We start from the raw sequence: 14,870 nt of genomic DNA, 5'->3' as shown, positions 1-14,870 counted from the left end.
ATCTTTACTGCCTCTCCTCTTTCTTTCTTTGAAAGATGTCACTTTTGGACTTCGATATCTTCTTTCTTGATGGAATCAAAAAGTTGTGAAAATGTGACATTTTGGCATTCAAACTTTTAAAATAATTTCGAAACAGTGACATATGAACAAGTTCATGACATTAAATTAATTGTAATAGCCTAATATATACAGTAATGCCCAAATGTAACATCTCAAAAAGTGAAGAAAAGAAATCATTTTTCTTCAATCTAAAGATACATATTCTTATCACCATCATTACATCTCGTGAGGAAGCACTTTATTTGTAAGGAACTTATAATCATCTTCAAACGAGCTTAATTAGGACATTTTCTCTTAATCATTTGATTTAAGAGTTAATTTCCATATCAAGGTTTGTTTCCTCTGTAAGTAAGCTAACCTCATGGATAATAATGCTCAAAATATAATGATAGGGCTAAGACTAGATTTGGAACTACTCTTACGAATCAGAGTTTCATAGACTAGCCTTCTAGACGATATTGTCAAAGATCTAGGGCGAATTCTGCAAGTTCAAGAACTCACTCACTAATTTCAGCTCAAAATATGTAAATATATACAAAAGAAAAAAAAATCGTACATATAGTAAAATTATAATCAATATGAACCCAGACTCTATTCCGGATCTGCCTCTAATTATCAATTCTTGTGTCCTTCATTACCATTCCAATTAGCCTTTTATGTTGCTTTTTTTTTCTTCTAAAATTTTTCATCTGATTTTCGATACTTGTGTTGAAAAGTTCCCATGGTAAAGTGCCTATCAATGACGACTTCATATTCAAAACTTGAACTTGAGAAATTTGATCAAGAATGTAAGAATACTTACCATTAAGTCACAGTAAAGAAGAAAATAAGGCAAGAGTAAGTCTGAAATATGACACAAAGATGGAGAAAAACCTAGCACAAGAAAACAAATTAACCACTCAAAATTTTAAGCGTTTTACATTGATGATCTAATGAAATGTTACATGCATGATCACATAACTAAACCCCGAGCAATGGCTTGATTCATTTTAAAACTAGTGGTTCCATACACAGGCAAGCCATCTCTAATTGCATGAACATGACCAATCATGCCTATGTTCTCAAGTTCAAAAAGATCAGAACTTGCACAACTCCTACCATCATCTTCTTCTTCCTCTTCTTCATCTTCCCTTTGGTAAAATCCTCTGTATTGCTGCTTGTTCATATGCTTCCCCTCCAATTTTCTGAAGCTCCACCCCGCTTTTGGAATTCTTGGTTCTTCATTCTTGTATATGCTCTTGTGACCACATGGTTGACAATCTTCATTCTTGTATATGCTCTTGTGACCACATGGTTGAAAATCTTCATTCTTGTATATGCTCTTGTGACCACATGGTTGACAATCTTCATCAACAATTACACTTACAGGGCAAAATCTCACTGACCTTTTCAATTTATTGCCTCTCAAAGAAGGGGTTTTGTTCAAGCAAGAAGATCTTGTAGCCAAAGAACATGTCACAGTAGTTGAGTCATTCACTGATCTTGATTTCCTCACTGAACTCCAATCTTCCAGACCTTCGTGATTATTTTTCTTCATGTTCCTCGAATTGAATATCGAATTCAAGAAGTTTGCGATTTTCCCACCTGGTGAAATAGGTTGTTTGACCTTTTTCAAGTCACCATAAATCTTCAAGGCTCTAGATTTTGTTCTCATGAATCTTCCTCCTTCACATTTTGGAGTTGTCTCTGCAGAGAATGTAACAACCTTCTGTGACCTTCCTAGAACTTGTCTTGTTGGTTTTGGCAATGTGTGAAGAAGTGATGATTTTGAAGCTGACTGATCAGTTTCTGAGGAAGAAAACATGCTTGAGTCTGTTGATGAGCTTGAATCTGAACTGAAGTGTCCTGAGCTTTGAGTATACTTGTAACTTTCCATCCATTTCTCAATCAAGATTGCACGTCGAAGGCTCACAATTTCTTCTTCATCGTTGTTCCTTTTATTCGGAACATGCTTCTCTTCTTGACGTTTTTCTTCGTCTTCTTCTTTGGATTCATCGATCGAATGGTAAATGGCTTCCAACAGAGAGGAAGAAAACGATGGTGTCTTCCGCCTTTGCTGAGGTCGTATTATCGGCTTTTCCCATGAATACATTTTTCTTTTCTCTGGATTAACAAATAAAATGAGAGTAACAAAACAGAGTTTAACCAACTGAGAAAGATGAATAAAAGCAAAATGAAAAAAATGTGAAAGGGGAAGTGGGAGCTTGTGGTTGATGCTTCTGACTAGGAAGTAAGGGATGCATCATTTATATAAAAAGAGGGGAAGCTTAGTGAGCGCGCGTGCGTGTGATTCTGCCAGAATGGCTAAGTAAGTGCTGTTGAGTTTCCTTTACTGTCAGTCTACTTCTGCCTATTATTATTCATTTTATTATTATAAACCACAAAAAGTGTTGATTGCTCAATATTCAAATACTTCTTTCTCCAGAGGCTGTTATTATTATTTCAGTAGCACTTGTATCTCCAAGCTGCAGGGGTGGAATATAAATGAGCATACTGCTAAACTTCTACCAGCAGTATCATGACATACCACACGTTTTGTTTTTTTTTACCAATTATTTTGATAGAGGAGATATAAGGCCAATGAGAAAAGGAAATTTGCTCAAAAAAGTACTAGATATAATGTGAAAATTACCCCCTTGGTAGAAGTCATGTTGCTGTTGCAGTAGTATACTCGACTGGAGGAAAAGCCAAAATGGGTTGAAAGAGATTGTTGATCATTAGGTTATCTAAGAGTTGTCTGCGAAATTCACATAGACACCTTACACATTTATTTCTATTAAACATTTCAACCCTAAAATGATGCATGTATCTCAATTGTTGATACTACGCAAAAACATTGAATAAAATGACGCCATGTGTCACCAGGGGACAGCTCAAACCTAAAGCCACTGAAACCATGGCTTTAGGCCCCCGAAAAATAAGGTCTCAAAAGTGAGGCACATTTTTTTTTTTGCCATATCAACGTTTTGTGTGTTTATTAAGTACACATTTTGAATAGTTTAGGTGTTCAATAGATACTAATTGTAGTTAAACTATCTAGGTGAATTCTGTGGAAAACTTTAATGACTTAGGTCAAATTTCAACTAAACCAACCAAAAAGAAACTTGAGACTAAAGCATGGTATCTTCGACAAGGGTAGAGGGGAGGACCCATGCTCACCCTAGTTGCAAACCAGTGCACCAACTAGAATTGGACCAGCTGACGAACAAGGAATTTCTCAATTTTCAAAAGAAAGAAACTAGAAAAGAAATCAAAAAAGAAATGAGTCTTTATTGCAGTTTCGCACACATCACAATGGTGCATCAGTCCAGGCAAAATCTAAGGGGTAGTGATTTGGAGGCAGTAACGACTTCAGAAGAGAAATGAGCCATATAATTGAGCACTGCAGAGATCATTGTAAGCACAAATATGCAATCGTGCCATTTTAGGCATTCAATGGGTCACTCTCTTCATCACCGATTAATTCTAGATTATTTCATTCCTGTGCAATATGGAATGCACCTCAGTTGGCCCCTGTGGAGTTCAATCTGTCAACATCAACTAACTGGTACAAATCACCCCGCCTTTGTTTTTGAAATGGAAGGTATGTTCTGCACATCGAAATAGGAGTTTGAGTATATATATGGGCCAGAAGAAGAAGAACCATATCTTCTAGATAAGCTCTAAACATGAACAAAGGACCATGACTGTGAGAACTGTTTATATTTACCCTCCATCCAAGAGAAAAGGAGGACACATTAACCATCAAAAATTCATTTTAGGATGACAAATATTGAAATAAAATGCAGCAAACCAATGAACAAACAATTGAACACATACAATGTGAATACATATTCAATCGAAAACTAATCTGGAGGTACAGGAGGAACTCACCTTCTCTGCTCAATTACTGAATAATCAATCTCTGCTATTAGTGTAGTCTCCTCATGTTCTGTTTTCACAAGCACTTCTCCAAACTGCAAGATTGAGTTTCTTTAGATCCCTTTTTTCCCCCTCTTTCTTTGTTTTTTTGGCGGGGAGAGGGGTTTGAGAGGGATTTGGGTATGTCGGTTAAGCATATGATATTTAGCAACAGTTGAAGCCACTTCTACAAAACATGATTGTTTCCAATATTTCTTTTCCACCATTAATCAGCTCGTTAGTAAATGGTTTGAGATAATTCTTGTTTCTTCTTTAAAGTGACATAAGTAAAATGTTAATTAAAAGATCTTTGAAATAAGCCACGTCAGACGTCAAATACTCACCGGTCCAACAAGAGTATAGTGTCCCCAAGCTACATATCTAGAACCACTGTCTCTGGCGGGTGAACAAGTTGCTATATACAACTGACAGGAGTATGTGCACAACAAATAAGATCAGATCGTTGGAGTAGTAAATACAATCAGCTAGGCGCTAGCCATGAGATTCGGAAGAAATTGTGCTCAACTCAGAAATTTAAGTTTTGTATGGACAAAAAGAGAAGTGCTACATTTAAATTGATGCTTATATGAAGTAGAGTAATACTAAGATACTATATAACATGATTCCTACTGTCAACTATACATGACAAAGAAGAGGAAAAACAAAAAGAACTTTGACATCAAAGAAGCACCTCTTAGGCTCATCTAACAGGGTAAGTACAGTATCTTCAATTTTGGAAAACCAAGAATTATTGAAATCGTCCATGCAATCCATAAAGGATTACATGGACAAGAGAACTTACAGGTTCCAACCACAGACAAAATTCAGTATAATCTTCAACACCAAATAATGCAGCGCATACATATACAAATTTGGAGACGTTTAAAGAAACAACGCAACTAACACTGTCAAAGATCAGTCCTCCAAAAGTACAACATACCTAGTGTAATCCCACAATTGGGGTCTAGGAAGGGTGGTGTACGCAACCTTACTCCTACCTTGTGAAGGTAGAGAGGTTGTTTCCAATAGACCATCAGGTCAAGTAAAGCATAATAAAATCACCTATGGAAAGGAAAATACAGTAATGCAGAAGAGTACATTGGAGCATATAGGTATCAGTATTGTACCTGGCAATCTGCAGCCCTGCAGGACCAAGTAACATAGATGTTACTAGTTATTCTCTATGTGCATGTAAATCATATTATTATTCAGACTTCATTAAAACTTGACTGCATATGTATACAAACGAAAAATGCAAGCAAACAAGTCTTCCTAGGATTTGAAAGATTATAGGGTCTCCAAATTTCAATGCATCAAGAAGGAGCCAAAGCCTTTTAATAGGACTAGTCCCTCTGGTCCTAATTCAATGATTTATCTTTGCTCTTATAGAGTTGAGTATTTTCCCACCTGAAACCTAAGTAGATTAGTGAGTATTTTAAAAGTGAAATTAAGGAGTGACAAACTATAAAAGAAAAAGTAGCACATTTTTGGCATCTAAAACGTAGCAAAGAAACATAAAAGACAATTGGAAGAACAATTAAAATGAAACTACTAAATCCTAACATAAACTCATATGGACTTGCAAATCTATATACATCCATCAACTTCCACAACTTAGCTGTAACTTAACCTAGTACAGGAATCACTATAGCATGTGCCGTAAATGTTCTCCATGATAAAAGTCAATACGATATCAAGTAGAGCACATGGTCAGCAATAACCATCAGTAACAATTTGTTGAAAGGTGCAAAGTAGACTCTTAAATTACAAGACACCCTTGTTTTCTCCACTGTCGGAGGAATCAAGAAAAAGTGGTCTATAGGCATGACCAGTGTTTTGGACGGCAAAAGGTGACAAGGGTCTGCCTCGGCACAAGGCGAGGCGAGTGGCGAGGCACTCGCCTTTTTGAAGTGCCGGCGCCAATTAATACCAAAAAATTAAAATATTTAACTGCATATTTAAATAATCAAAATCTCGATAGCAATAACATATTAGCAACTATTTCAAAACAAAAACTGAAAATAGATAGTAGATAGTAAAAGTCTAGAACTTGAATGAGAAAAAAAACAGACCCAAAGTCAAAACAGTGAGAAAAAAATCAGAGTGTGACACCCCGGAAATTTTTTCGCAAATAATCAAATATTTCTTCACGTGTGGGTAGACTCGGGCCGGAGGACTTGTAATTCTACATGTGAGTTAGGATTAATTCCTAAGTATTTGAAGTGTGTTAGATGTGTTTAGGGGTCATAAGGGATCTCTAACACCAAGTCGAGTCCAAAGAACTCCAATCGATTAAGTTTTCGGACGAGTTAGTATAAGGGTCAACTTCAAACGACCATATCTCCTAGGATATAAAGAACTGGGTGGACCACGACCTACCAAATTAAAGGTCTTTGAGTCTTCTTTCCAACGCCACCGAGATTGCAATATTTGAAGTTCGGAGTCAAAAGTTATGACCATTTTACTACGGACTAGTACTGCAGGAATATTCAGGCCTGGGCGAAATTCAGGCTTGGCGCTCTAGTGGCGCCCCACGCCACTATAGCGCCAGAAAACAGCCTTAGTAGTTTGGGGCTTGGCGCGACGCGCCACTATTAGGTGTGCAGGGTTTTAAGCCTATTTTTGGCTTGGCGCTGCAGTGGCGCGACGCGCCACTATAGCGCCAGCAAGACTTTTGCCCAAATTTCCAGATTTTTGGAAGAGGGGCAACTTGGACTTTTTCCAAATTATATATACACCATCCTTGAGCATTTTGGACCATTATTTTCAGCTCCCCTCTCTCTCTAAAAAGCCCTAAATATTTTCCCTCTCTTCTTCTTCTTCTTCTCCAAATCCACCTCCAACAAAGGGTGCCTTCAAGAGTTTCAAGGATTCAAGTCTTCCATTGAAGACCTAACATCAAGTTCCTTCAAAGTCTTCAAACAAGGTATGTAAGGCTAACCTAAAATATGGATTTAGTTCTTCCATATGCCCCTAGATATGTTGGATAGGAGTTGTGAAAGAGTTGAACCTTCTAAGAAGGTTTTCTTGAAAGTTTTTCTAAACTATAGAATGTTTTTAGATATTATTGGTTGATTGATGTTTTTAATGATTTGAGTTACTAAATAATTATCTTTCATATTATTGATTATAAATGTATCCTTGTGTATAGATGTTGACGATACTCTTGAGTTGAGTTTTGTTGAGAGTATGGATTCATGTTTCATTCACATGAACCCAAGATAAGATTTCTTGTTATAAATGTCTTGAGGTTGAGATGGATAGTTGTGTATATATATGTATTGATTGGAATAAAAAGAATGAATTAGATAGTTAAGAATGTCCTTTTGTTTCTATAAAATGAACATAGAACTAAAATAAGGATTTTAAAGTAGATGTTTGACGATTGATGTGATGATGATATTTGACAATGATGTGATGATAATGTTTGATGATGATGTGAATGATGATATATGATGATGATGTGATGATGATGTTTGGTGATGATGTGAATGATGATATTTGACGATGATGTAAATGAAGAGGTTATGTTGATGAGGATGTTGTGTGATGAAGTGGATTGGAGTCTAATGTGATTTTGTGGTATATGATGTGCATAATTTGAGTTGATTGGAGTCTTAGGAATATTTTGAAAATAAATGATCTTTTGAGGAGGAGCTTTAAATAAATTATTTATGAACCTTTTTGCATGAACTATTTATACACTACTTTGAGTCTAAAGAATTATTAGTTTCATCTTTGATTTATAAAGGAGTTTAAGTATGAGTTGAGTATGAGGAGCCTTTAAATGAGTTGAGTATTTTTACATTTAAGTATCTATTTTGAGTTTGAGTTGAGGGGTTAAAAATTATGTTTTAATATACATAATATTTTTTGCATTCATCGAGTTGAGATTGTACAAGTTTTAAAGAGAAGAGTTTGATGATTTGAGTTGAGTTTTGAAAGGAGTCCAATGAGACTTGCCATTATGACTTAATTGAGTTGAAATGAGAACAGAGTTGATGAGGTGGTAACGTTCCACATGAAACTAGCCGTGAGGGCTTGTTTGAGATGATTGGAGGAAGTTTTATGAGCATGGAGTCATGGGAGGAGTATCGAGCACCGAGGCGGGTGAGAGTACAGTCCATACTCAAACCCCCGAAACTACGCCGCCAACGTAGGTAGGGATGGAACCGTTAAAGTCGGATGCTTCCCGTGGGATCGAATCGTTAAAGTCGGATGTTTCCCATTTTTATTGTCCTGAAATGATAGGACTTGACTAATCGATGGTATCCATGATTAGGGAGGCGTTCATGCCCTGGCAAGGCATGGACGGACGTGGCAACGACGTCTGATTGTTGTACTATCACTGGCTCATAGGTGATAGTTGTCGGATAAGAGAAACTCCCATTTAGGTCTTGATAGTACTCTGAGTCAGTTGAGTTGAGTGAGTTTCTATATGCTTATGAGTTAGTCCTGTCTAAACTATTTCTTGTTAGACTTAGGACGCTTGAGTGAGTTGTTTCATATTTATTGAGTTGAGTCCTTTGAGTTGAATTGTAAAACGTTGCATAATTTAATTTGCATATTTAACTGAGTTGAGTCCTTTGAGCTGATTGTTGAGTTGAATGTTGAGTAGATTGTATACGGTCGGATTGGAGTAGATGAATTGTGATTGGATTGAATAGAATGGTATGTGACTAGATTGGATTTGATTATTGAGTTGATTGTTGAGTTGATTGTTGAGTTGAGTGTATATAATCGGATTGTACATGATTGAAAGGGATCGAATTGTAAATGATTTGATTGAACTGTATTATACATGATTGGATTGGATTGTATGGTATATGATTGGTCTCTGTCTAAACTGTATCCTTACTTTAGATTTACGATGCTTTATTTGAGTCCCTCTTATCTTTCTGATTTGAGATATGTGGACCGATGTTATTCTTCCTCGAGGTATGTTTCATTCTGTCATTTTACATACCAGTACATTCCACGTACTGATGCCATTTGGCCTGCATCGTTTCATGATGCAGAGACAGGTTTATGAGAGCGTCAATAGAAGCATCATTGGGGATCTATTCGCACTCAGCGTATTGGTGAGTCCTCCCCTACATTCGGAGGACACCGTCTGTGTATTCTTGCATTGAGTTAGCCCTTTTCATTTTGATTTGAGGTAGCCATGAACATGTCATTGGCACCAATTAGATAGTAGTGATAGAGGCTTCATAGACTAGATAGTGATGCGTCGATTGAGTATTTCTTTCCTTAAATTATTCTTGTCGAACTATTTAAAATGACAAATATTAGAGTTGATTTGTTGGCCCATGGCCTTTATTCTTAAAGTTAGACTGATGTTTGAGTTGCCCACCGAATATTCTCTTTATTCTTTTGTCTTCCGCTGATTGAATGAATGAACAGATGTGTGATCAGGCTATGTGGTTCGCTTGGGAGCCAGAAATGGTTTCTGAGTGCCGGTTACGTCTAGGGTACCCTCCCGGGGCGTGACACAGAGGTAGAAGTAATTCTGAAGTCAGAGGAAGAAGATCTGAAGAAGAAAAGAGGAATTGGTTGGACTTTGGAGTCGCTGGAAAAGTCTTCTGATCACGGAGAAGTCGAGTGGTTAGAGTCACAGTCGCAGTCTAAGAGTGCAACTGTGCAAATTTGAAAAGAAAACACTAAAATTACCTTTTAACCTTCAAGCCCCTAAATTGGTCGCTTTTTTTTTAAAAATAAAATACAAAAGGTGAAGCCTTTCTCACCATGGTGTTGCCGTTTGAAGATCGCCTCGCCACAAAGCTAATAAGCGATGAAGAGTCGCCTTGCCTCGCACCAATGGCGATGAGGCAATCGCCTTTCACAACACTGGGGATTACTCTGTGATTTGATTCAATATCTCTGCACTAAGACATATAAACAAACAAACTATGCAGAACGTGAAATGATAAATATCCCACTCTGATTTCATTTGTCTAGAATATGAGCTGGTATTTACATATTTGATTCCTCCCAGAAACTAAGATGAACCTCAATATTTGACAGCTCCTTTTATAATTTAAGAAGGCTTAACCATCAAAAGAGAAGATCACAAAGATTGCCCCCAATGATATTTTGTAACTAATGATATAAAGGAACCAGAGCACCCCTAGTAACACATTAGCACAGGTTATGTGGAATCAGCCTTTATTACATGATAGAATAGACTAACAGTTAGTTACTTGTCTAGTACTAAACTCATCACTACCTCGCCCGTTGCAACAACTCCCAATGCAGTGGACCGGTGGTCATGTTAAAGGCACCAGGATAACAAAGCAGATGAGCACCTAACGTGCAGGAAAAAACAGTAGTTAATAGAAATTAGCTCATAACGGCAGGTTAAATCAGACATAAAGTAGCCTATTTACTTCCATTTGCAAAATATAGATGAGACAGGAATACAATTCCTCTATATCAGGAATAAATTGTGCGCAGGGTAAGTCCATTTTAATGATGTAGAGAATATGATGACCCACATATTCTGCATAGTATTTCAACTGTCTTTAACTTGCCAAAGTTTCCATTTCCGATTACAAAACCTACAATCTTCCAATGTCTCAGAAGTGAAGACTTTAACTTGGAGTCTCCAAAAGTTCAGAAGAAAAGGAGAAGGTAGAAAGGGTGGGTCTTCTGGATGAACATTACATAACAGAGAGAGTAACAGCCTTGCACAGAGAGAAGATATGTAAGTTAAATATTTCTATAAGACAAATAGAGAAGTAGATAACTAATACCTCTAGCAGCATAGATAGCAGCCAGTTCTTGGAAGCGAATGTCATAGCATATACCAATACCAATGCGTCCAACCTCTGCATATGGAATTCCTAGTTACTTAAGGTAGCTCTACTGAATGGCCGCAAGTACTTTGGTATAAGATTATAGAAATATTAGCACATCTTCATTAACTAATTTCAGAAAAAGAGAAAAACGCTGGCAATATGCTGTGCATCTTCCCAAGTGAATAGATGCAGCTAACAAGATATCTTCAAAGGCGGATACCACTAAAATATGAACAGCAGATGCTGGTTACTTTTAGTTTTTGTTCGAGTACAAAAGATGCTGATTACTAGATTGAGACTCACCATCAGACTTGGAAAAAAGTTGCAACTTTCCTCCTATATCAGAATACCTCAAACTTTTTATTTAAACTAGTCAAACAAGGACATAACCAACTTGTCGCCCCAAATTTTATATAGCATACTTAATAGGTGAACAATGTAAATCTTAGATCAGTAGAAAGCTTGTCAAACCCGTGTCTACAATAGTAGGTCTCGTTCCAGCTGTTAGGGTCATTGATTCTTTGAAAGTCATCTTTCCTGGAATGTCAATGTCAAAGAGATGTATCTGCAAAAGCATTGCTTTCTAATGGAATTAGTTAAACCACTAAGGCTCAAGAATTCCAAACATGCAATTAAATAAATTTATGAGAAATAGTAGATATAATGAACATAATTGGACAGCACACCCGTGTCAAAAAGCATCTTTCTTCTTAGAGTGTTTCTCTTATAACTCTTTCCAAATGAGAAAGAAAATATGCAGACCTTCCTATGCTTGGCCAAAAGCTTTCCATCTGTGCCAAAGACACAACAACTGTTATATAATTTATCACCACTGCGTTCAGGTATAGAGCCACCAATAATTGTAATCTTTAGACTCCGAGAAACTTCAGATAACATCCTAGTTGAAGGAGACGCATCTCCACCAGCATCAATGTCCTCTGCATATACAGGAAAACTGTCATTGGAATATGGACTATTCCATATTTCCTGTCATAGCAGGAAGCAATTGTGTTAATTTAAGATTCACTTTGAAACAAGAAGCAAAGAGTAAAAGAGAGACTAATGGAAGCAAGCTATTGAATGTAACCAATAGTGAGACAGAATGAGGGCATTCATATCGTGAGTTAGAACAGTGTCAAATAAACATCATAGAAATCTCTCAGTGCACTCAAATACAAAGAGATGCATCCAAGTAGATCTAAAATAACCAAACAAACAACAGGAAAGTAGACAATTAAGAATTTATATACATTCAGCAAGCAAATTAATAATTTAGTTCAGACATGAATTATAGGCCCATTTTTTAGTAAGAAGGACAAGCAACAAGGAAATAGTTAATGTGGAAAAGATTAATGATGGAGATAGATTCTATTTCTTATGCTTTCATATTTTGAAACACTTAATACCATAATTTAGTTCAGACATGAATTATAAGCCCATTATTCGTGGAATTCTGATACCAAATAACTCTAAGTCTCTCATAAACCATGTGCATCACAGTGATGAATCTTGTTGGTAAAGAACAGATAAAATGTAGATAGCCTATTGTAACAAAAATTGTCTCCACCTTTCTGGAGTACAGAGAGACGACTGCATTGAGATAATTCAGCCACCATTTTCAGAAAATAACAGAAACTTACAGGAAGAAGAATAAGCTGAGCACCCTTGTCTGCAGCATCTTCTATTACCTCCTGAGCATGAGCAATGTTTCTCTCTTTGTCGGTAGTTACAGATAACTGGCAAAGAGCAATCTTGAACTGATGCACAAATAAAAATTATGACATCATAAAGTAGATCTACACCACAGAAAGATAAACATGCAACCAAAAGTTCCTCTCTATAGGAAGTTAAACAATCTTTTTAAGTTCAATATAAGCTTCAGCACAGAAAAGACAGCTAAATGCAGGAACCTAAGTTGCTCGGACTCGGGTGAGGGTGTTCGATATGGATGAGGATCTAGAGGTCGGCTTCATGATATAAATTTTATGATTTGGAGTACGGATCTAGGTACAACTACGGGTGTGGAGATTCGGCTAAAAATAATTCAAATATCTAAAAATAGAGTTATGTGTCTATATCATGTGGAAGGCTTACAAGGTATTATGAGAAAAAATATTGATCAAGAGAAGAATATCAAAATGTGATACTATAAGGAAAAGGACTGATATAAAATTTCTATAGAGCACCGTGTCGATTGTCGTATTAGCCTATATATGTAGTCTTTGACTTTTGCTACGTGATATCACCTGGTATTATTGTAGTTCTTAGTTTTGATATCTCGCATATTTTAGTTGTTTACTTTGTTTCGATGGTCACACTATTTTGTTGGTTCACCGGGTTCTGTTATGTTTTCTACACTATTTTCTTCTTCTGTGTACTTGGATTTGCTGTACTCGAGCTGAGGGTCTTTCGGAAACAATCTCTCTACCTTCACGAGGTAGTGGTAACATTTGGATACACTCTACCCTCTCCAGACACTACTTGTGGGATTTCACTGGGTATGTTGTTATTGTTAAGTACTTCATATTCTTTAATTTCACCTTAGCTTTTGTTTTTATTGCAATAATCACTGTATATGTTTCGATTTCTCCGTTTATTTTGGTCAAAGTACCCAAAATCGGTTGACCAAATCCGGTACGGATTCCACACCATGTCGTGTAGACACAGGTGCGGCACCGAAAGTGAAGAGTCGAGCAACTTAGGCAGGGACCATAGGGTTATTAGAAAAGTAGGGTAACGAAAACATTAAGCAACCTCAAATTATTGACAAGCAAATGAAGCTTCTAAAAGGAAAATGAGAAAAACAACTGAGAGTAATACTCAATGTGAAAAGGAATGTCTACACATAACACCATGATTCGTTTGGCTATGGGCAGTCAATAAATTGGAAAAAGATCACATTTCTAAAGCTTTATGAGTCGTTAAAATTTCTCCTACTTTTGACTATATAGATATAAGGAAATTTCACATAATTTTTTTTTCTGTATAAGTGATTTATAACCATGAAAAGATTAAAATCATTTTGCAATGCTAACCAATTCAAATATAGGAAACACTATGAGGATGAATTGAAAAATGCCCGAATTTAGCAACTTGATGATCCAATATGCAGAAATACAAAGTATAAGTGAGGAAGCTGCCTTGGTGAGAGGAGTAGTAGGCAAGGGAAGCGCTGCAGGAACCCTAGCCTCCTCGGGCTTGAAGGAAGCTTCCATAGTTGCAGAAAGCAGAAACTTGGGGAAGTTTGTCTTATTATTGTGGAAGGAGGTGCGATGAATAATAGAATTAGAGCAAAATCTGAAAGAGAGAGAGGGTTTGGTAGTGGGAAGGTGGCATAATCTTGAGATCCCTGTGGCCTTCATTTTCAGAGCTCCGTGCGTTTACTTGTACAATTCTTCAGTCCCTTTTCTTTGGACGGATGCCAATGAAGGCCCAATCATTTCTTGAATACTTTCAGTATGTCCTCTCTCCCTACTTGAATCAGTGTTGCTGAAAAATCAATTCAAAATCCAAGCGAATTAATTAAATATATTACAATATTTTGGGGGTTGATTTTATTTTAAATTTTTAAAAAGTTGATATTTGTTATAAATGCATTGAACTAGTGGATTGTTAATTTAGTTTATTCATGAACTACTTATATTTATATATGTATATATTTTCTAGGTGATATGAACATTTTTTGATAACAAGTGTATCTTACATTGATAAATGATATCTCTATTTATAGGCCGAGAAAAATTACTCCAAAGGTCACCATTTCAAATGTCCAAATTAATAGATACATTGTTATCCAAAAAGGTTCATATCACTTAAGGAATATACATACATGAATGTAACTAGTTCATGGATACACTAAATGGACAATCTACTAGTTCAATGAATTTATAGCCCCCCCCCCTCCCTGGATGTCTATTGATAATGTGTCTCGTTAAAACATTAGTAGGAAAAAAGCCCAGTGAAGAAAAAAAATACATACATCTTACGATTTAAGTGTTGCCTCATTAAAACCTAATTCAAATGGGACAAAATCATGGTTACGAAAAAAAGTCCAACGCGTATTTCATACTCCCCGATGAAGGATTTACTTGATATCTCGGAGACGACGCATTC

General features: G+C 36.5%; 2 protein-coding genes across 4 annotated transcripts; both read right to left on the bottom strand.

Annotated features, from left to right (window-relative positions):
• Positions 1-908: 908 nt before the first annotated feature.
• LOC129893305 (protein BIG GRAIN 1-like A) lies at positions 909-2,870 on the bottom strand. Its single transcript, XM_055968816.1, has one exon. The coding sequence runs from the start codon at positions 2,150-2,152 to the stop codon at positions 1,013-1,015; it is 1,140 nt and encodes a 379-aa protein (XP_055824791.1). The 5' UTR covers positions 2,153-2,870; the 3' UTR covers positions 909-1,012.
• Positions 2,871-2,992: 122 nt separating this feature from the next.
• On the bottom strand, positions 2,993-14,263 carry LOC129893303 (omega-amidase, chloroplastic-like). Of its 3 annotated transcripts, XM_055968813.1 has the most exons (11): positions 13,898-14,258; positions 12,398-12,514; positions 11,520-11,744; positions 11,229-11,322; positions 10,713-10,787; positions 10,187-10,265; positions 9,705-9,840; positions 5,059-5,103; positions 4,305-4,385; positions 3,934-4,016; positions 2,993-3,650 (listed from the first exon to the last, which is right to left on the bottom strand). In XM_055968813.1, the coding sequence occupies exons 1-11, from the start codon at positions 14,117-14,119 to the stop codon at positions 3,563-3,565; spliced, it is 1,245 nt and encodes a 414-aa protein (XP_055824788.1). In that variant the 5' UTR covers positions 14,120-14,258; the 3' UTR covers positions 2,993-3,562. The 3 variants fall into 3 exon arrangements, with proteins under 3 accessions (XP_055824788.1, XP_055824789.1, XP_055824790.1); XM_055968814.1 differs by lacking the exon at positions 5,059-5,103 and having other exon boundaries at positions 13,898-14,257; XM_055968815.1 differs by lacking the exons at positions 2,993-3,650; positions 3,934-4,016 and having other exon boundaries at positions 5,088-5,103; positions 13,898-14,263.
• Positions 14,264-14,870: the final 607 nt, after the last annotated feature.

This window comes from Solanum dulcamara, chromosome 6, assembly GCF_947179165.1.
Source record: "Solanum dulcamara chromosome 6, daSolDulc1.2, whole genome shotgun sequence".
NCBI classification, from domain to species: Eukaryota; Viridiplantae; Streptophyta; class Magnoliopsida; order Solanales; family Solanaceae; genus Solanum; species Solanum dulcamara.
Note: the sequence above shows the minus strand (reverse complement) of the source record. Positions and strands in the feature narration are given on the sequence as shown.